Source organism: Oryza brachyantha, chromosome 3, assembly GCF_000231095.2.
Source record: "Oryza brachyantha chromosome 3, ObraRS2, whole genome shotgun sequence".
Taxonomy (NCBI): domain Eukaryota; kingdom Viridiplantae; phylum Streptophyta; class Magnoliopsida; order Poales; family Poaceae; genus Oryza; species Oryza brachyantha.
In genome coordinates this window covers 11,262,118-11,282,835 of record NC_023165.2, presented here as the reverse complement: position 1 = coordinate 11,282,835, position 20,718 = coordinate 11,262,118, and the positions used below count along the sequence as shown (strand labels likewise).

Sequence of the window (20,718 nt, the reverse complement as noted above, 5' to 3'; positions counted from 1 at the left end):
TGTCATGCACAACACCACCATCCCTAGCACCACCTTCTCTGGATAATTAGTGGATGCCCAACAATCTACAAGGATTCTGCCCTAGCCCCTAGCCACCAATCTCTCTCACTGGTCATAGCCTTGCTCAGTGTCCTAGCTCCTCTTGTTGTCTTTAAAGCTTCACTCCACCCACACCCTTCTTTACTTTGAACTAACACCACAACCATGCCAAGAGTTACATCATGATCATTGTAATTGTCTCCTGTTTCATGGGTCATTGCTCTATGTCCTCTTGGTAAGGATTAAATCAAATGTTTAGCTATATTTAGGGAGGATACCCACTAAAATTATATATATGATCTAACTGGTTGTCCATTTCTTAGCCGTCACCCATGCACAAGGTAGGGAGTGGGCAGGGGTTACAACCTCTAAGCTTGGATGTCCATACTCTACCTGGTTATATCTTGGGGCATTTAACTTTTTGCCACTCTTACGAATTATTCATAATAGATTTGCCATTGGACCCACCTGTCATAGACTCATGAGGGCCCACATGTCATAGACAACGAGTGACAAATCTGTTTTGACCACTCGTAACAGTGGCAAAAAGTTAAATTTTCTTGTTTCAAATAGTAGAGAACTAAATATAGTTGTGATGTGTTCCTCTATCTAACGTATTCTCGGCGTTTTCCTCGACTTTTGTGCGCACATTTTTTGAAATGCTAAACAAGAGTTCATCATCTCACCTTTGTAAAGTATTTTTTTTAACTTTGTATAGTTGATCTCATCGTTTATACCATTAAATAGACATCATTAAAATAAGAAAATCTTTCATCTTTCATCAAGAAATAACAAACTAGACCTTTTATGGTGGTGTCTACCCATTTATTTGCTACTTAATCTCAATCGTTTTCATGACCATTTGATGTAATCCATCCATCTAACCAATACCCTTGGTATCTTTATGAACTCACTCCTAGACTACTCTTAGCCTTCCACACCTAATCTATTGTTCTTCTTGCTTGGGAGAAAAGAGGCCCACACACAAAGGGTGTCTAGTTGTTACTAGATTTACTGGCTCAACCCATACTATAACCTCCACCATGTTATCAAGAAACTATGAACCCAAAGACCAACCATTACCCAAAAAACAATTGTCTTTGCACATTTTTTTAAATGTTCTGGTTGTGATTATTGTTTTAAACTAGTAGGATGATGTTCCAAAGACATTGGTAGCCAACAGCTACCAACACAGAATAATGAAAAAAGTCTTGGAAAGAATGTCAATCCAATATATCCCTAAAAGTTAGAAAATTATATCAAGATTTTACAGTGTGTCAAATACATTTTTCTCAAAACTTGTGAAACATGCACTAAATTCTTCTCGTAATTACCCCTTATTCAGTTGTTTGCATGTGGTAAGCTAGCAATTATTTGTTGCTAAGTAGCTCCCTTGTCTGCATGTGAATAACATGTGATAAATGTAGCATCTATTTGTAGGACACTTTCTCTGGTCGAGCACTGGAGCCCTGTTGGATGCATCCCACTAATGGGCCCAACAACATGTGAACCGGTCTAGCCTAACCATCTCTACTACTCTCGTTTATTGTCATCTATGTTTATATTTTTGCTCCTATTGTCATTAAATCCCTCGATTTTGGTCACCTCCTCCCCCTTTATCTACATGTGCTCCAAACCACCACCACCATACCGTTATGCCAAGAGTTGAGTGTGCCTTTGTCACTAGGCTTATCTAGCACAATGAAAATGGTGATTACAAGTCTATGAAACTATGTGGGGAAGATACATATGCACATAAATAAACAAATGAAATATAGTACTAACTGATAGGATGCCTAATGTCTATCACTTTACTATAGTGGAAAAACTATTAAGCAAATAATAAATGCAACGCTAACAGAATACCATAAGTTCAATATTAGAATTTTACTTTTGTGAAAGACAGTGGTAATTACTGCACTAATCATGCCACCGCTTTGGCTCTCGTTTAGTTTATTATGAGCTATGTTCCAATCCACTATCTTGTACCATTACCTCATCGTGGAGATCACGACCCTAATTTGGCCACAATAGAAACCTCTACCACCACTATTTATTACACTAGGAGGGAGTTGTGTGAGGGCTTCGACGTAGAAGACCTCACATGGTAGATCGGTAGGTGGTGGTGGCTCCCATGCATAGAACACGGGCATGCTATTGCACCACGTCCACATTGTAAACTCATCATGGACCCCAGATGCTAGCACCACCATTTATGGAAGTAAGGCCTACAAACCTACATGATAAGTTGCTTGGCTTTTAAAAGTAAAATTGATGTTCTTAGACATTTTTATTGACATCTTTTTATTTATATGATGCTAAATAATTGCTTCCGGTAGTTTTCATAGCCATTTGATGTAGATTAAGCCATCTTATTGATACTCCTTAGCATCTATATAACTTCACTCTAGACCCAATCTCCACCATCCGCAACTAAAACACTTATTATTCTCGCCTGGATGCAAAGAAGGCCCATCCACAAGGGCATCTTCTTGTCATGTTGATAAACTAACCACAATCTGTCCTAGCACCTTCAATATGTCATCAACTCATCATGAATTCAAAGATCAACAATCATCCTATAAAAAAGGATCTTGCAACAACCAATGTTTCACTCCAAACCGCCACAAACATTGGCCTTATTTGTAAGCCTTCACTAGCAACAAGCAGTTTTAATGATAAACCAACAGTTTGGAAGTGGTTGCCTAGCATCTATCGTTCGAGAGATGAAAAAAATAAAGCCCTCCAAAGAGTGTCAAACCCGAGAAAAATGACATCTCCGATGGTTAGAAACATCTGTCAAGATTTTGTTGTTTATATCAAATACATTTTTACTTAGCCTATGAAAAATGTACTTGTATTCCTCTAATGTTCATCAATTTGCAACCAAAATTTAATAGATTTCCATATTCAACCGATCATTGACCTCCTTGGTTTTTAAATAAACTCGCTCCTATACCTAGCCCTCCGCCATTCCCACTTAAGCTGGAATCGTTATGTCTTATAAGCAAAGGAAGACCACCATCGATAACCTCTCATCATCATTAGATCTATTGACCTTGATGTCTCATAGAACCTTCACCACATCAATAACTCAACATGGATCCAAGCACCATACACCACTTTGTATGAAAGCAAGAGCCCCGGACAAGTTCCTCCATATGTTGCAATGTGGGATATAAAAATGTATCAAGTGTTTTCCTTATCCTCATAGTTCTATTGTGTTTCATCTTTATAAGAAACCACAAGACAATAATTTAATAGGTGATTTCTAAAGAAGCAAAACAAGATCAAATCATCTTTTTTTTTGGAAACTGCATGACACTTAGAGAAGCCAAATGATGTCAGGACAATAAGGCCGGTTACCATCTTGTACATAAACGAGAGCCCTAGTAAGGTGCCCATGGGTTTCGATGGGATATCCAAATTATGCCCATTATTTTGCTTGTTCTATCTAGGTCTATGGCATTTCTTCTTTTTTTTTGTGAAAACATAGAAAAAATAGTTCAAGTAAATTACTAATTGCAAATGTAAAATAGGCGTGGGATGGTTTGGACCAAGTAGGCAATGGGACTAACCACTAGTGCTTGCAGTATTGGTTGATCAAGCAATGGACCTAATTGTCCGAGCATCTATTTTATGATCGATGTCGACGATGTGTGCTGTCTGTTTTTCTTTCCTATTGGTAAGGTATTTCTTTTTTTAAGTTAGTCATTTTTATATAGGATGAGTCCACGGGTGGTGGGGAGAGTGGGATGATGAAACAAATATGTGGATTGAGTTGTCGTGGGTGCTCGAACCGCTGAGTTTTTTTATGTGGCCTTTGTTTTTTTATGTGTAACTACTTTTTTATCAAATGATAGGGGGATAAGAATGGACAAAACTCTTGTTTTTAAGTAGTAGATGTAGTAGAGAAATCTACGCAATTAGATATTTCGAAATATAACCATTTATTTGTTGCTATATTTGAATCGCTTTTAGTAGCCATTTTAAGAAGAAAGCCCTAAAATTTTGCCAATCCCAAAGATAATGACATCCCAAAAGATCAAAAAATGTTATCACATAATTTCATGGTTATGTCAAATACATTTTTTCACATAGCTTGTATAACATGTACCCATTTTTTCTTATATTTGCCCCTTGTTCAAATGCGGTAAGCCAATAATATCTTGCATTTAGTGTAGTATTGATGCCTACATGTTGATGATGCATGGTAAATGCCAAAGTTCGTCTGTTGTCCACCTCTTGGTTGCACATAGGCTACCGTGGTAAAATGCCTAAAAGTCAAAGTTTGCTTTTAGGCCGGTAACCTGTCATGCGTGCAACACCTCTTCTAGATGGCATCTTTTTTATAGTCGTTTAATGTCAATCCATCCGTCTAGCGGATCACCTTCATCTCTATATAAACTCAATTCGACCTAATCTTCACCATCCCCACCTAAGGTGCCATCGTTCTCACTTGGGAGCAAAGGTGGCCCCCATCTGCAAGGGCCTCTCATTGCTGCGTGGATCCATCGACCACAACACCTCCTATCGCCTCCACTACATTTTGCATGTAATTATGCATTTTAGAAGTAAAATGAATGTAATTGTTCATTTTTATGACGGTTTCCATTTATTTATTGCTAAATTCAATGTCTTTCTATAGCCGTTTGATGTTAATCCATCCGTCTAGCCGACCACCTTCATCTCTATATAAACTAACTTAAACCTAATCTTCACCATCCCTACCTAAGGCGCCGCCGTTTTCACTTGGGAGCAAAGGCGGCCCCCACCCGCAAGCGCCTCTCATCGCTGCACGGATCCACCAACCACAACACCTCCTAATGCCTCTACTATATTTTGCATGTAACTGTGCATTTAGAAGTAAAATGAATGTAATTATGCATTTTTATGATGTATGTCCATTTACTTATTGCTAAATTCAATCTCTTTCGATAGCCGTTTGATGTTATTCCATCTGTCTAGCTGACCACCTTCATCTCTATATAAACTAACTTAAGTCTAATCTTCACCATCCCCACCTAAGGCGCCGCCGTTCTTACTTGGGAGCAAAGGCGACCCCCACCCACAAGTGCATCTCATCGCTACACGGATCTACCGACCACAACACCTCCTAGCGCCTCCACTACATTGTGCATGTAATTGAGCATTTAGAAGTAAAATGAATGTAATTGTGCCTCCAATAATATCTTGCATGTAGTATCGATGTCTACATGTTGATGATGCGTGGTAAATGCCAAAGTTTGTTTGTTGTCCACCGCTCGTGCACGGGCTATCGTGGTAAATGCATAAAAGTCAAAGTTTGCTTTTAGGCTAACAACTTGTCACACGTGCAATACCTCTTCTAGATGGCATCTCTTTCAATAGCCGTTTGATATTAATCCATCCGTCTAGTCGATTGCCTTCATCTCTATATAAACTAACTTCGACCTAATCTTCACAATCCCCACCTAAGGTGCTGTCATTCTCACTTGGGAGCAAAGGAGGCCCCCACCCGCAAGGGACTCTCATCATTGCGCGGATCCACCGACCACCACACCTCCTAGCGCATCTACTACATTTTGCATGTAACTATGCATTTAGAAGTAAAATAAATTTAATTGTGCATTTTTATGACATATGTCCATTTATTTATTGCTAAATTCAATCTCTTTCGATAGCCGTTTGATGTTAATCCATCCGTCTAGCCGTCCGCCTTCATCTCTATATAAACCAACTTAAACCTAATCTTCACATTCCCCACCTAAGGCGCCGCCGTTCTCACTTGGGAGCAAAGGCGGCCCCCATCGGCAAGCGCCTCTCATCACCGCGCGGATCCACTGACCAACCTCCTCGCGCCTCCACCGCATCGCGGGCCCGTATGGATCCGAAGACCGTCGGCGGCCACCGCCCCATACGAAAGCGGAGCCCGCAGCAGCAGCAGCCAACGCCTCCCTCCAAGCCCAAGCGAGCACCGCCGGTGGTCCGACGGCGGCTCTCGGTCTTGACCGGCAGGCCAGTGGCCTGGCGGCGGCGCCCGTCGATCCCTCCCGTGCAAGCCACGAAGAAGAGACCCCCGAAGCAAGAGGTCCGAATCCTCCACCCCCTCCCCCCGATCGATCTTGCTCCGTCTATGCCAAAACACATTTTTCACCTACGTTTATGTGAAACACATTCTTCCTCTTCCTCCTCCTCCTCCTCTCACCACCCCCTTCACCCTTTCACGCAACGCCAGCCTGCGGAAGCGTGGGGGAGCAGATGCACCCCGGGCTTCCCCACCCCCCACGTTTTCCCCCCCTTCGCTGTTCGAAGGTGGAGGTAACCGGCGGGCCGCGCGGAGAGAAGCACGCGCGGCACGCAGTGCGTCCGGCCCAGGAAGGAGCGGGCCCAGGAGCGAGGCCCACGAGGAGGGTGTGTGCGTGCGTGCCTGACCACCAATCTCTCGCTCTCGCTGTCGCCGCTGTCCGTCTCGCTCTCGCGTCGCGTCTCCTCTCCTCGCTCTTCCTTCCTTCTTTCGCTTCTTTGCAGCTCCTCTCCTCCTCTTTAAAGCCTCCCCCGACTCCGCCCACCTCCTCCCTCCCTCCCTCCCCGTCTCCGCCTCCGCTCCGACCAACCACCTCCGTCTCCTCGCCGCCGTCTTCGCCTTCACCGTGCTCGTAGGGTGGACGCGTGCGCGCCGGACGAGGGGGGGGGGGGGCGGAATCACGCTCTCTGTCTGTATATACTTCCTCGGGGTCCTCCAGATTCTGCGTCTGCTCTGCGAGGGAGGGGGTGCGGGGCGTCGGTTTCCTGGACGCTCTCCGTCTCTCGCCCGGCGCGCGAGGAGGGGGGGAGCTTCGCGCGGAGGGTGGGTGGCGGCGGCGGCGGCGGCTTCGCGTGCATGGAGGCTTCTGCTAAGGTGCCTCGCGGCTGCTCCCTTCCTCCTTCCTTCCCATCTCGCATTTGCTCTCGTGCGGGGGCGCGCGCTGCTGCTTGCTTTCCCGCGTCGCGGTGGCCGTGTTCTTGGCTTTGACCCCCGTGGAACGGTGGTTCCTTCCGTGATCACGTCTGCGCGAGATTCTTTTTTAGGTCTGCGTGTCCGTTTCGTGCGCGTTCTTGGAAGACATGGATTCCTCGGTGCTACTCCATGTCGTGCTCTCCGGCGCGGCTTGCCTGGTATATGGCTGCGCCGGCGTGGAGGTGGGATTGGGTGGGTTGGTCGGGGTGGTGGTGCTGCCTCCGTGCCCGGCCTGAGATTTGCGCAATGCAATTGTTGACCCCGAGTCAAGGAACATGGCTCTAATTTTGCTCATCGTGGGTTGTATGCAGTATGCCGCGTGGTTTGCCGACGCTTGCGAGCAAATCTTGATAGGTTCTAGTCATGGTGCACCCTTTTTATTTTTATTATGCCAGTAAGCAATTGGTATTGATATCGAGTAATTCAATCTGCTGTGTCTTGTAAATTTCTTTTCTTTTCTCAATCATTCAATCGTTTTGATTGTGGGATATGTCCAACGATGGCCCCTCTTTGCCCAGTGGTTATACAGGATATACATTGTTTTAGTTTGCTGCCTGCAAGTCATAGCACCATGGACATATAATGCGATAGACCAATATGCGCATGAGTTTTCGAAAGTTTTGGGACTTGGAAAGTGAGTTTGGTGCTCCTTTTCTACGCAGCATTTTGACTGCATTTTGAATGTTTGCATTACTGGGAAGCTTTGTTACAGTTGCGAGAATAGCAAGGTGTTTCGAAATGAGTTCAGTTGCTGGGAAAATTTAGCCCCTTTTGTAAACCGCTGTTTTCTGCAGCCAATCTTACATAAGATAGGTTTCATGAGAGTGGGTTTTGCTTCAGGGACTTTGTACAACTGTTCATACAATTAGGCATAGTTACATTATTAATGCCATGTGTTTTTGCTTCATTTACTAACCATGAAGGTCATAAACTGATAATTAGTTATTTTCTGATGCATACAGTGTATTTTAGATGCTAAAAACATAATGGATCATAAGGAAAATGTAAGTATATCGGAGTTCTAGGAGACTAGTCTTTGAGCGTAAAGTAAGAAATTTTCATGCGTTAACTTTATTGTAATTAGCTTTCATTTTTCATCTGTTAACAAGCGAGAGCTATGCTGGTGATGCATCCTTCTGCTTCTTACTCCCAAAATGCATGTACAATTTAATTATTTGTGCTGATGGTGAATTGATGATGCACATGTTTTTGTATCAATGTGAAATATTTTTACAAATGCTTCCTTTATATAATTTTGATAGATGGAGCCACTTGAACCTGAAGATGGTGATGGACACCAATCAGATGCTACAGATGATGACTCACCACCGCGTATATGCATTGGAAAAGCTTACCAGGCAGAGATCCCTAATCTGGCCACAGAGGATGAGCGTCGCCAGTACATGAGCAACACACCTGATAGTTGCATGGCACTTGGTTATGATTGCCCTATACCAATTATGTGGGCATCGTCAAGTGAATCCAATAAGAAGGATGAGGAAATGCAAATGCATAATTCTTCAGAAACCAAAATTACAGCAAGTAACAGAGATGTGTATAGCCAAATGACCTCGATTTGCCCAATCAGTAATAACACAGTCGAACACTGTTCAACATATCATGATCAACATCCAGAGCTACCAGTTGATCAGAAAGTATCTGATACTCAACAAGGACATGACGATAAATTAGCACCATGTTCCACTCAAGGGGGTCTAAACTTCACTGATAAAGCCACAACAGATCAAGGAGAAATTGATCAATTAATTCCAGTGCCTAACTCATCCACTTCCGTTTGGAGTGATCAGGAAGCAGACTTGTTTCTCCTTGGTCTCTACATTTTTGGCAAAAATCTGCTGCTGTTGAGCAGATTTATAGGTAGTAAGACTGTCGGGGATGTGCTTTCCCACTATTACGGAAATTTCTACAAAAGAGAAGCGTATAAAAGATGGTCAGACTGCAGAAAAGCAAGAATCAGGAGATGCATTCTTGGGGAACGCATTTTTATAGGTTGGCGAAGGCAGGAGCTTATATCTCGCCTTAAATCTAAAATCCTTCAAGAAGATCATGATCTGTTGGATGAGGTATGTCATAATTGTCACACGTACTTTGATCACCTCTTCCATTTCTCTCTAGCAATGAGTAATTAGATATTGAGATGCCTCGGTATGAAATTATCCTCATGATCAAATTAAGTTCTGTCTGTCTGAGTGTCAGTTCCATCACTAACTCTTTTTCTCAGTGGTATTTCTTTTTTTTTAATCCAATGTGCTGTTATGATTTATAATATAAATCACTTACATTCTTCAAAGTATCAGTTTCAAACCTGGTTTACTCTGACTAGATTCTTGCAATGTTCTTTCAATTGAATTCTTTTCATAGTTATAGGTTTCACCTCACCATATGATATATAAAGAGTGGCCAAGATTGTCTTGACATAATCATAGTATCATACTGACGGCTGTCCAATTGCCATGGCATGTGTTTTTCCTGGTTTTGCAACTACTTTACTGCATTATACTATAGGATTTCAGTTGTAAATATGAATGTTACACTTGAAATTTGAAGCAAGTGCACGCTGCACTTCATTTTCCTACTGTGTTATGATTTTCATTTGGCACTTAAGTTTTTTGTTGAATTGTATTTGTGTTGCATTGTTTAAGGGTTTAAGGTATCCCCCAGTCCCCCACCCCAAACAAATACTCTCCACGGTCCAAGGAATTTTACCTGGTTCAATTTCACATAACTAGGTTATTTCAAGCTTATGAAAACTAACTCATATATCTTTGTTAAAATTAACACAGAAAGTTCTTCTATCATCCAATGCTTTATGAGTTGCATTGCTTGTTTCATGTTGCAGATGTTCAAATCTTTCAATGAAGGCCAAACATCATTAGCGGATTTTGTCTTTAATCTGAAATCCACTGTTGGAACAGAAGCTTTTGTTGAGGCAGTTGCGATTGGTAAAGGGAAGGATGATTTGACTGGATTTGTTATGGACCCATCTAAACCAAACCATGTCCTTTCTATTCAACCTGGCATGCCTGCAGGCAAAGATTGTTCCTCTCTTGCTTCAGAAGATATAATCAAATTTTTAACAGGTGATTTCAGAAGAAGCAAAACAAGATCAAACGATCTTTTTTGGGAAGCTGTCTGGCCTCGTTTGCTTGCAAGAGGATGGCACTCAGAGAAGCCAAACGATGTCAGCACAACCAAGAATTGCCTTGTATTTATTGTGCCTGGTATCCAAAGGTTTTCAAGAAGTGAACTCACTAAAGGCACTCATTATTTTGACTCTGTCAGTGATGTCCTTAAGAAAGTGGTAGCAGACCCTGTTCTTCTTGAGCTAGAGGTTGATGAAATGGGCAATCCTGTTACTGCTGATAATAATGGCTGTGATGCCGAGATGAAACTGAACCAAGATGTCCCTTCGGATGGCTACAACGAGCCTCCAAAGTTTACAATAATTGATACTAGCTTGGTCCAAGGGGAAGAGCCCTCACAAGTGAGGGAGCTGAGGAACTTACCTGCTGATGCAAATATTAGTTTTGGTCCTTTGCATAATTCACATGATATGCTGAGTGACAGTTCCTCAGATGAACATGACACAGATGACATATCTCCAAATTACGAGGAACCATATGCACGAGTTGCAGCTGATGGAAATGGCACCGAAATGGTTTCAGCCAACAACGCAGATAATGGAAAGCAAGCGGACTCTTTTCAAAACATGGCAGCTACATCATGTTCAGTTTTTCCTGTTAATGGCCATTCTTCTAACGGTAATGTTGACACAATTGGTGTGACAAGCTTCTTTTCCCAGAAATCAAAAAATGAAAAGCGCAAATACTTATCCCCAGTGACAAAGCGCAGAAGACTAACTAGCTGTAGCAATGACCAGACCAGTCGACGGGGATTTTCTTTCTCAAAAGGCGTTGGTTTAGAAAAAGAGAAAGTCAAGCTTCCATCAACATCATCAAGACCAACTGCTATTGATGCTGGTGCTACTTTTCAATCCAAATCACTTGCGAGCTGTTCTTCCAAGGAGAAGCCATCTAAGCAGATAGTGGATGCATCAAACTCTCATGCCAATGACAGGTCAAATGAGAAGATGAATGTGGCGAAGCCAAATGAGAAGCCATCTGGGCGTAAGGTAGATACACTGGCTTCTGTTCATTCAAAGACCACCGTTGAGGCTACACAACCTGCCAAAGGAGCAGCTCAGACCACCGTTGAGGGTACACATCCTGCCAAAGGAGTAGCTCAGTCTAGTGATTTGGTTATTCGGGCTAAACCGGAGGCACAACAGGATGATAAGACTATCACAAGTGTACACACCCCTTCATCGGACAATCACGGTAGCGTCGTCAAGAATAAGGAAGCTCCTTCTAATTCAAACACTCAGACGATTCATGACGCTCCGGAAACAACAAGAGGAGGCCCTGCTAGCCCTCAGCAGCCCGATCCTCAGGCGCCCTCACAGGCGATGAATCCTCGGAGGCAAGGAACCAGAGTCAGGCCTCCCACGGCAAGAGCCCTTGAAGCGGTCGCCTTTGGGCTCCTCGGAGGCGGGAAGCGCAAGGCTGACCCCAGAAGCCCTACTGGAACAAGCAGGCCTCGTCAGCGAGCTCGCAAGTCCACCAAGGAGACAGCTTCCATGTCTACCAGCAGTGACACCGAGAAGTCGAGCATGGACTCTGGAGCTCGCCAATGAGCTTGCTTGTTCGAGTGCTCGCAGACAGACGAAGGTGCCATTTCGACCATTGCGGGTGATCCTGCACCAACCTTGAAGAAGGAAGAAGAACATCAGGTGACATTCAGCATGCAGGCGCAAAGGTGAGCTGCTGGCCCTGTCGTGGCCTAATTTAGACTTTAGAGGGAGTTGTGTTGTTACTGGAGAGGAAAAGGAAGAGAAAAAGAGACAGAGAGAGAGATAGATGCACACCGTACTTAGAAAATTCATTCTGTGATTAACAACAGGTTTTCAATGTTTTTCGATGATGCGCAGATCATCCTTGGGATGTTGCTTGGACTAGCTTGATGATAGTAGTAGGAGCAGCAAGTGACTTGGTCCGTTTTACCATCCTTTTTACCATGTCATGCGACTGTCAGTAATGGTCTCCGTGCGTTGCCTTCTTTTGTTCATTTTCTCGGTTTCTCCTGCCCCTGTAGTTTGTGCATTGCTTTCGGTCCAGCAATGGCAAGGAAGCCCTATAGGAGCTGCTATCGTTCTGAGCTTGCTGTGGCTTTCTTTCTTTCGATCTCTCCTTTTAATTATTTTTTTCTTGTGAGGAGTTGCTGTTGCTTTCTGTTTCTGGAGCTCGGCTTGATCTGCAATGTGCAGACGGTGCAGTGCTGGAGCCCGATGTCAAAATTCATAGCTAGGATTGGTCTTTTGAAATGGCTTTTTGAATGGAGTACTTTTTTTTTATTGAAATGGAGAGTAGGTGCTGCTCTAAGGCCACTCCTAATGTAAATTTTATTTTCATTAAATAGGGCGACGTATCGATACTTTTTAACAATGTGATAAAAAAATAATAAAAAAAAAGATGAAATGAGTTTCATTACGATGAAACCAACCATGTCACACTATTTCTAATGCAGTTTGTCTCTTGCATATTATCTATAAAATAACAAAGTAAAACAAATATATTGTATTTCTTTTGTTCTGTAATATAAGACCTTTAATTTTATTTAAATTCATATATATGCTAATGTATCTATGTATATATACAAATCATATACAGGGATCAATGATAAATGTAGATAGAGGTAAAAGAATCTTACGGTATGAAAATAGAGTATGTTATTTATGTAGCATTCTCTTTATTTTATATTATAAGATTTTCTAATCTTTATCTAAATAATGAATATATGTATTGATACATGAATAAATCTAATTTAACTTAAAAAGTCTTATAATATGGATTAGAGTTATAATATGTATAAGAGATATGGATAAGAGTGAGTAATATTTTTTAAAAATAAACTATAAAATTCCTCCCTTGCAATGGCCTAATAACTGCTAGGTGATGTGGCGGAGGAAAAGATGGTCATTAGAGCAAGACTAATAATATAGCTAATAATCTAGCTATAAGATTCTTTGTAGGCTTCTTATAGTCCACTCATATAATGATTAACTCTTTTATCTTTAATGCAGGATCTACGTGTCTTTATCCCAGAGTATCTTGGTTCTTATAGCTGAGCTGACTATAAACTTATAACTCGTTTCTCTCTCTTCTCCCCTCTCTCTTCCACGTTAGCATTTAGCCTATACTTGCTCTTACGGCAGGCTGGGGTTCGAGGCCGACATGTGGCTGCCTGGTTGGGACACCGGGTGGTTGCAGACATTGCGTTGCGACCATCACCAGACATACCCCTTCATCTGTAGTACAACTAGACCCCCAAAACATGATCGAGACGCAAATGAAATTGAATTTGTAACAGTTACTATTTACAATCAAAAACCACAAACGAATGAAATGCTTCCTCCGTTTTACAACGTAAAACATTCATATAAATACTAATGAATCTAGACATATATATATAAATTATATATATTCATCAAATCTAGTTAAGGCTAAAAAAATCTTATAATATGAAATGGAGTTAGTAAATATTAAACGTTCACACGATAATCCATTATCCAAATACCAAAAAAAAAAACCGAGGCTTTGTCAATGTGGTGCAAAAACATGCCAACTTGTGTGTAATAATATCAATCAATTGTAGTCCCGAATGGGGTATTATAATTAGAAGATTAATCAGATCTTCATGGAGATAACAAACGTCCCCGAAGTCTCTACTGGTATCAGGCAGTTTTGCACAGACACAACCGATAATAGACTACATCTCCGTGTCCTCTCTCTCTCTACATTATTCTAATACTTTTATAGATATACATACACTTTATTTCTCTGAAGCCTGAATAGACTATGATCACTCTACGAAGCATTTTCTAGTCTACTGCCTCAGCACTTCAGCAGCTAATGAAGTTGACAGATTAATGTTCGATTTTTTTTTAAAAAAACTAGCAAAAAGAATCAGCCAGGCTGACTATGACAGCGCAGCTGACGCTACGGCTCTTCTGCCTGTTGATTGCTCGATGTATCTATGCCTCCTGGCAGCTTAAGTTGCTTAATTTGTTGCCCCAATCTTAGCTGTACGCTTACTTGACTTATGCTGGAATCAGCCTTCAGTATCTCCTCTTCGGCTTGCTTTGCAATATTCATTGCATCACTTCAGGTCGAGCAATTGGGGAAAAACACAGGGTTAGAAGCTTATAGATTGATGAAGCTTTAGGACAGAAAAGGGTGGGCTAATTTACCGGATCATAATTTCTGGAGACATTGAAACCTGGACCTGAAGTAGCACTCGTCCTTGCAAGTAATGCAGCATTAGGTGTTCAAGTGACATTTTCTGCACCAAAGCATGGTTTCAGTAATGCAGGAGGGAGGTGTTCGCATTATCATGAATTGTGAAAATGCTTTACCTTTGAGAAATGGGAGGAATTGTGAAAATGATTTACCTTTGAGAAATGGGAGGAAATTATATGAGACACAATGGCTTCTGCCGTTTGTTGCCGCGGGATAGAATCTGAGTTCCTTCTCTCTATATTCTCCCAAAATCCCTTTTTGTCCATGTTGGATTCCACTGAATACGAAGGATCTGCAATCCACTTACTTCAGAAGTGTTCATGCTGTTGGTTTGGCGTGGTTGTGCAATTAACCATACGAGATGGAACTCTAGAATGGCATGTCTTAACAGTTTGACAGAATAGTAATAGTATGAGTAAAAAAGGTCTGTATATTAGTAGCAGTGCTGCAAGCTATACATTGGACCAAAAAGTGTGAGAATTTGTTTCATTTCTATAACATTTTTAAAAATAATTTTATTACTAAACCTCGAAGGAAAATATTTTCACCGTATGAACCTTTTGTCCACACCACAAACACTGGCGTGGCAAGACAACGCTGTCACGTAGAGTGTTTGGCATGACAAGCAGTGACAATGGTATGACAAACAACCCTGCCACGCTAATGTTGGTGGCATAGCAAGCCTGCCACACCTACCAGCTTGCGTGGCATCCAAAAAGTTCATATGGTGAAAATATTTTCTTTCAAGGTTTAGTAATAAAATTATTTATTAAAAAGGTTTAAAAAATAAAAAAACCACATATATCGAAGTAGCTATCCAACGTTTAGCTTGTTTCACATAATGATAAGTGTGTCAGTAGGCAGTAAATACATAAAGTTTTGCAAGAATCAAAAAAAGCTATTTCCCCCATCCCAAAATATAAGGACTTCTTGAGGATGGCATAGCTATTAAGGAAGTAGGGGGAATTTAATGGGCATTGGTATAATTGGTTAAGATGAGGAAGTAGGTGGAGAAATTAAACATGAAATGATTTTCATTGGTTGACATAATGAAGTAGGAGAAGTTGGCTTTATAAATTTTGAACACTAGAAGATACTATGTTTTGGGATGGAGGGAGTAGACGATGCCAATTAGGATATGCAAAAGAAGTCAACTGTGTACACTAGCCACATGATTAGTTAGTTCCACATGATCAGCAATATAGAGAGGATTATGATTTAAAAGGCTGCAGGTTACCTATGTGTATGAAAACCTCAGCAACTTGATTATGCGACTTCTGTATTTGATGACGGACAGTCTCACCAATATCATGTGCTGCACTGACACTCAAAAAAGGATATACCTATAATAAAATAAATATCAGAATAAATAAGCTTCTCTTGTTCACCTAAGCACCCACTACAAAACTGTAAGGGCTGTCATGTCGAAAGCAACAAATAAATCTCAAAGCAATAAAATAAATCACAATGTTGTGTACCTCAATATGCACATCGAGATATAAGGAGGTCCCAGCTTTCCTTCCCCTCAACCGATGGCACCCCTAGTATAATTTCAATACTTCCATTGTTTTTGAATTATCGGTTTAAAATAAAAAAAAACATAAGGACAAAATAAATTAATCTTCAGGCTGTAGACAATATTTTACCTTAACACCATCAACCTTCAAAATTGTTTCCTTGATTGGCAGTAGAAGTGATGGATCCACAGCTGCATCAACTAGTTCCAGTACACTGCATCAGTGAAATAATCGCTACCATTCAAGCAGCAATATGAAAGGTGAAAGATAGCCTTGAATATAAACCTCTAGAGGTACAGACTAACCATGAAGCACTAAACAAGGAAAAGTAGAATGTAAAACCACGGAATTAGTTTCATTCTTGAATACAATTTTCAGCAAAATATATGGAAACATGCCAATTAGTTAGACAAGAAAGAAAAATAAAGCCTAAGGAAATATTCCTTGACTAGAAAACAATTCTTGATTTGAGACTAAAATATCATCGAACTTCATCCTGGCCAAGTTCAATTGAAAATCATGCCTGACAAAAAGATAGTTACCTCTCATATCCAGTCTGAACACCAGCTTTAAGAATCATGCCTGAGACAACAAGTCCAGCTAGTGGATCAAGATAAGGAACTCCAAGAATGGAGCCACCTGAAAAACAAGACAATGTCCCAATATAGATAAACAGTGTAATTTCTGTAACACCTTCAAGGTGAAATTTATAGACTAAGAGATTATTTCTTAATACTACTAACTAAAAGATACAGTGCACTCATATCAATTGCACTAAGAACTCTAATTCAAATATATATACAATAATTTCCAAACGAAAAACCCGAAAGTCTTGCACAGGGTTCATAATGGATGAGCAGATGAGCCTACCATTCAGGATCTAAATTCTAAAGCATGATGAAAAGCTGGCTACTACAGAAATGGAATTTCAGGCCTTCACTTAAGGTCTTACCTACCCCTATTAGGGCAACAACAGAAGAAATAGCATCAGCACGGTGATGCCAGGCATTAGCTTTCATCAACCCACTCCCTTCCTTTTCTCCAGCTCTTTTTGTGATCCAATATAGCCTGTAATTCAAGACTGGGACTTAACTTTACACTTTCCAATCTTCTTATGTGATTCATTATATGATAATTAACTGTGTAAATAATAAACAAAATAAATTCAGGTTAAATCAAGAGAGTTTCAAGGAGATCCTGCTACCTGCTATGGATATAGATCACTATGAATGGATAGAAAAAAATACTGGTAACAAAAGGGACATAATATGAGGTGTTTACAGAAAATCATATGTATGAGAAAAGTTCAAGCTGTACTTTTCTATCAACAAAGTTAACAAAGTAGAAGATTGTAAAATCAGATAGAAGTAGACCAACAAAAGAAAAACTTACACAATTTCTCACAGCATGAGCACGCTAGGAAAAGCTCTCACTTACCCTTCTTTGACAGATATTGCAAAAGCTGTCACGCTCAGTGCAAGGATGGGATGTTCCAAATCTATCCCATGGTGATGCCCACTGCTACCATGGCTGTGATGAGAATGCGATATGCTGCCGATAATCTCAGGAGCAGAAGACATAACTCCCTGAAATAACACAATTCAACATATGAAGTCCATGTGAAACCATGTATTACAGCAGCATAGGTCATCAGGGACAGACCAACATTTCAAAAAAAAAAAAAAAGTACAAAAGCAAGGACAATATCATTCAAAAAACATCAATCCACTGTTCTTGACATTGAGAAGTAATAGACCTGAAGAACGTCAAAAGCATGCCAGGCAATCCCACCTGCAGTAACCAATAACATACTTGAAATTCCAAGAGCTCCTAAACTCTCGAACTTTCCATGACCTGGAAGAGAAGCAAAATGAGAGATGGAAACTTCAACACTTTTTTTAGCACAAGTACAGATCATAGATCAAATAGGAATGGAGGCTGTTCTATCTAGAATAAATTGTAACATGAGAAATTCAGGTAGCCTAGAAAACATGAGAATCAGCAAGAGAATATTCGTCCAAACTTTTCTAGCGTATGTCATGTGCATATTAACATGAATGTAGCTGCAATAACAAACAGTCACAAGAGGTAATAACCTTTTTTATTTTGTAAATTCAAGAAATGGGCTGATGAGCATGAAACATTATCCTGGTAAACGGCCTATGTCCTAGTGGAGCTAGGAGAGTTTCTGATATTCCATTAAGCCAAGTAAACTGCCTAATGGGCCTGTTTGGTTGGATACCAAAATTTGCCCTAACAAATTTTTTGGTAACTTTGAATAGTATATAATAGATATTTGGATTGCTGCCAATTCATACCAAATCAATACAATTGATACTACTCTACCGTACCAAAAAATTGGTAATGCCAAAACTTGCCAACCAAGATTTAGCACTACCAATAAATTGGTAGGGTAGAGAACCAAACAAGCCCAATATGTCAACAAATGAAGTGTCAACAGGGGATTCTCATATAGTCAGTTGGTATCCCACGTAACTAATTGCAAGACACCCATGATCCCATCTATTGGCAGGACTGATCATTCTCATAACAATGCACGTCATTTATACCTAAGCAACAGTCCTTCCATGGCCAATAATCACATCAAAAATATAAACAAGGGGTCAGAAAGTAGAGAGAATTGGGACTGACCATACGGGTGCTCCTTATCTCTGGGAGCCTTGGCCGCCTTGTACGACAGCAGAGCCACCCCGCTCAGCACCTACACATCTCAAAACCAAGCACGATTAGCATCAAAATCAAGCGAGGCGGAGCGCGATTTGTCCTCAGAAGCTCGGGCACGCACAATGTCGGAGAGGGAGTGGGCGGCGTCAGCGGCGACCGCCGTACTGCCGGAGAGGTAGCCGGTGACGGCCTTCCCGACGGTGAGGACGACGTCGGCCGCGAGCCCCAGCCGGAAGACCCTCTCCGACGCCTCGCCTCCCTCCTCGCCGCTGTGGTGGGAGTGGGAGTGGCCCACGTGGCCGCGGGCCGGGACGAGACAGTGCCCGTTCCCGGTCGGCTCCCACGGCGAGGCCGAGGCGAGAGGGGCGAGGAGCGCGCGGCGGGCAGAGGCCGTGTGTGGGCCCCCTCGGCTGGAGGAGGAGGCCGCGGCGCGGGCCGCGCCGGCGGCGAGGTGGGCGAAGCGGAAGCCCATCAGTTGCGGGGAAAGGGAAGGCCAGGTTCGATTTGATGGGTTGTTCCGGAATCTTCGGGGGAAGCGTGCGAGATACACTTCCACGAGACGAGCCGAGGCTGTGTGTCGTCCCTAAGAGCATCTCTATAAATAGCCTAATATAAGTCCTAAAAAAAATTTTGGTATTACAAGCTAAAAAAAGCTACTTCAACAATTGCATAAATCAATTTTCAAAATTTTAATAACCCCAGACATCAATCTACTGTGACTCAAATTTTAGCGTTTTGGTGAGATGCCCAATCGCATTCAGGCTCACTTTTTTTTAGCTGGCGCCATTTTTTTTCGTTTCTGGTGGCGTTTCTGGCTCCGCCCTCTGGCCTCCCCCATGGGTGCTGCTGCCCTCCATCCTCCTCTTCGGCACCGTGGCCTCCAGCCTGCTCCCCCGGCCACGCCACGCTCTCCGCCCTCCGCCCCGGCCACGCCACCATCCAGCCTCCTCCCCGGCCCCGCGACCTCCGACCTCCTCCCCGGTCACGCCATCCTCCAGACTCCTCCCCGGCCAAGCCGCCATCTGGCCTCATCTCCGGCCACGCCGCCGTCCGGCCTCGTCCCCATCCACGTTGCCATCCGGCCTCGACCCCGTCCACGCCGCCCTCTGGCCTCCTCCCCGGCCCCGTCGTCCTCCAGCCTGGTCCCCAACGCTGCCACCATCAGTCCAGCTCTGGCCACCGTTGCAGTCTCAAAAAAAAGACCTCACAGTAAATCTTCCTCTCATCTTTTTGCATATAAAAGTATAGTTTTTTTTGTTAGTTGCCTAGTCCAATGTCCTTGACTACAATATGAATATGCTAATACAGAAATCAATCCTAGGGCTTAAACTGAAGAAACATTATGCAACAAAAATTAGTGAAGAATGAGAACTTAGCTACAGATGTTATCCATTCTGACATATCTGAGTCTTTGGCTTAGAAAATTTCAATTACTATTAGTCTACCCAATATTTTGCATGTAACTGTATTAATTAATGTTTTGTACATCATCGTCAGCATCCAAGCCTTCCTCACGCTCGATATCAATCTCCGAGACATTTTTCTCATTGTAATGATCACCACCTGTCTATGATGTTTTATCTTACTTGAGAAAACCAACCATGGCAATCAGGGCAAAATATTAGTTGCAAAAACATAGCATAGATTGTCGTCGAACTGCTGTGGCTACCATCCTCTCCAGTTCCTGCTTCTTGCTGTACAACAGTACTGGAAGCTTTTCGTAAGTTTTTTATTCAGTTTATACTATAAATCTACTACATTCTGTTGCTGTTGACAAACACATAGGATGCGGGAAACACAGCTAGTTTCCTGTTGTGTATCCATCCATATATAATTACGCGCTTATACTTTGATTCCATCTCACTCCATTTTGGGAAGTCTGTAGATAATTGTGGAAATGGGGAGAATTATCTTTTGAATTCTGTAGTTATTTTGCTCCAAGATTCTATAGGTTTCTATCTGTAGTTATTTTGCTCCAAGATTTTGTACCGTAGTTATCTATACTTTGATTCTATATAGATGTAGGTTCATTATCTTAAAAATGTTTTGTTTCTGGATTTTTAGGTCGAGTGAGTTGAGATGCTCCAATGCATACGCAGTGCATAGGAAGTTAGAAGTACAT

The 20,718-nt window shown here is 41.9% G+C and overlaps 2 protein-coding genes across 2 annotated transcripts; one reads left to right on the top strand and one right to left on the bottom strand.

The window, feature by feature from the left end:
• Window positions 1-6,722: 6,722 nt before the first annotated feature.
• On the top strand, window positions 6,723-12,536 carry LOC102720970. Its single transcript, XM_006651306.3, has 3 exons — window positions 6,723-6,919; window positions 8,281-9,102; window positions 9,879-12,536. The coding sequence occupies exons 1-3, from the start codon at window positions 6,902-6,904 to the stop codon at window positions 11,730-11,732; spliced, it is 2,694 nt and encodes an 897-aa protein (XP_006651369.2). The 5' UTR covers window positions 6,723-6,901; the 3' UTR covers window positions 11,733-12,536.
• Window positions 12,537-13,697: 1,161 nt separating this feature from the next.
• On the bottom strand, window positions 13,698-19,145 carry LOC102720693 (metal tolerance protein 2). The gene is made up of 12 exons (XM_015834405.2): window positions 18,718-19,145; window positions 18,564-18,633; window positions 17,668-17,765; window positions 17,349-17,497; window positions 16,864-16,979; window positions 16,454-16,550; window positions 16,041-16,125; window positions 15,873-15,935; window positions 15,632-15,737; window positions 14,547-14,686; window positions 14,346-14,437; window positions 13,698-14,257 (listed from the first exon to the last, which is right to left on the bottom strand). The coding sequence occupies exons 1-12, from the start codon at window positions 19,066-19,068 to the stop codon at window positions 14,095-14,097; spliced, it is 1,530 nt and encodes a 509-aa protein (XP_015689891.2). The 5' UTR covers window positions 19,069-19,145; the 3' UTR covers window positions 13,698-14,094.
• Between the last annotated feature and the right edge of the window lie 1,573 nt (window positions 19,146-20,718).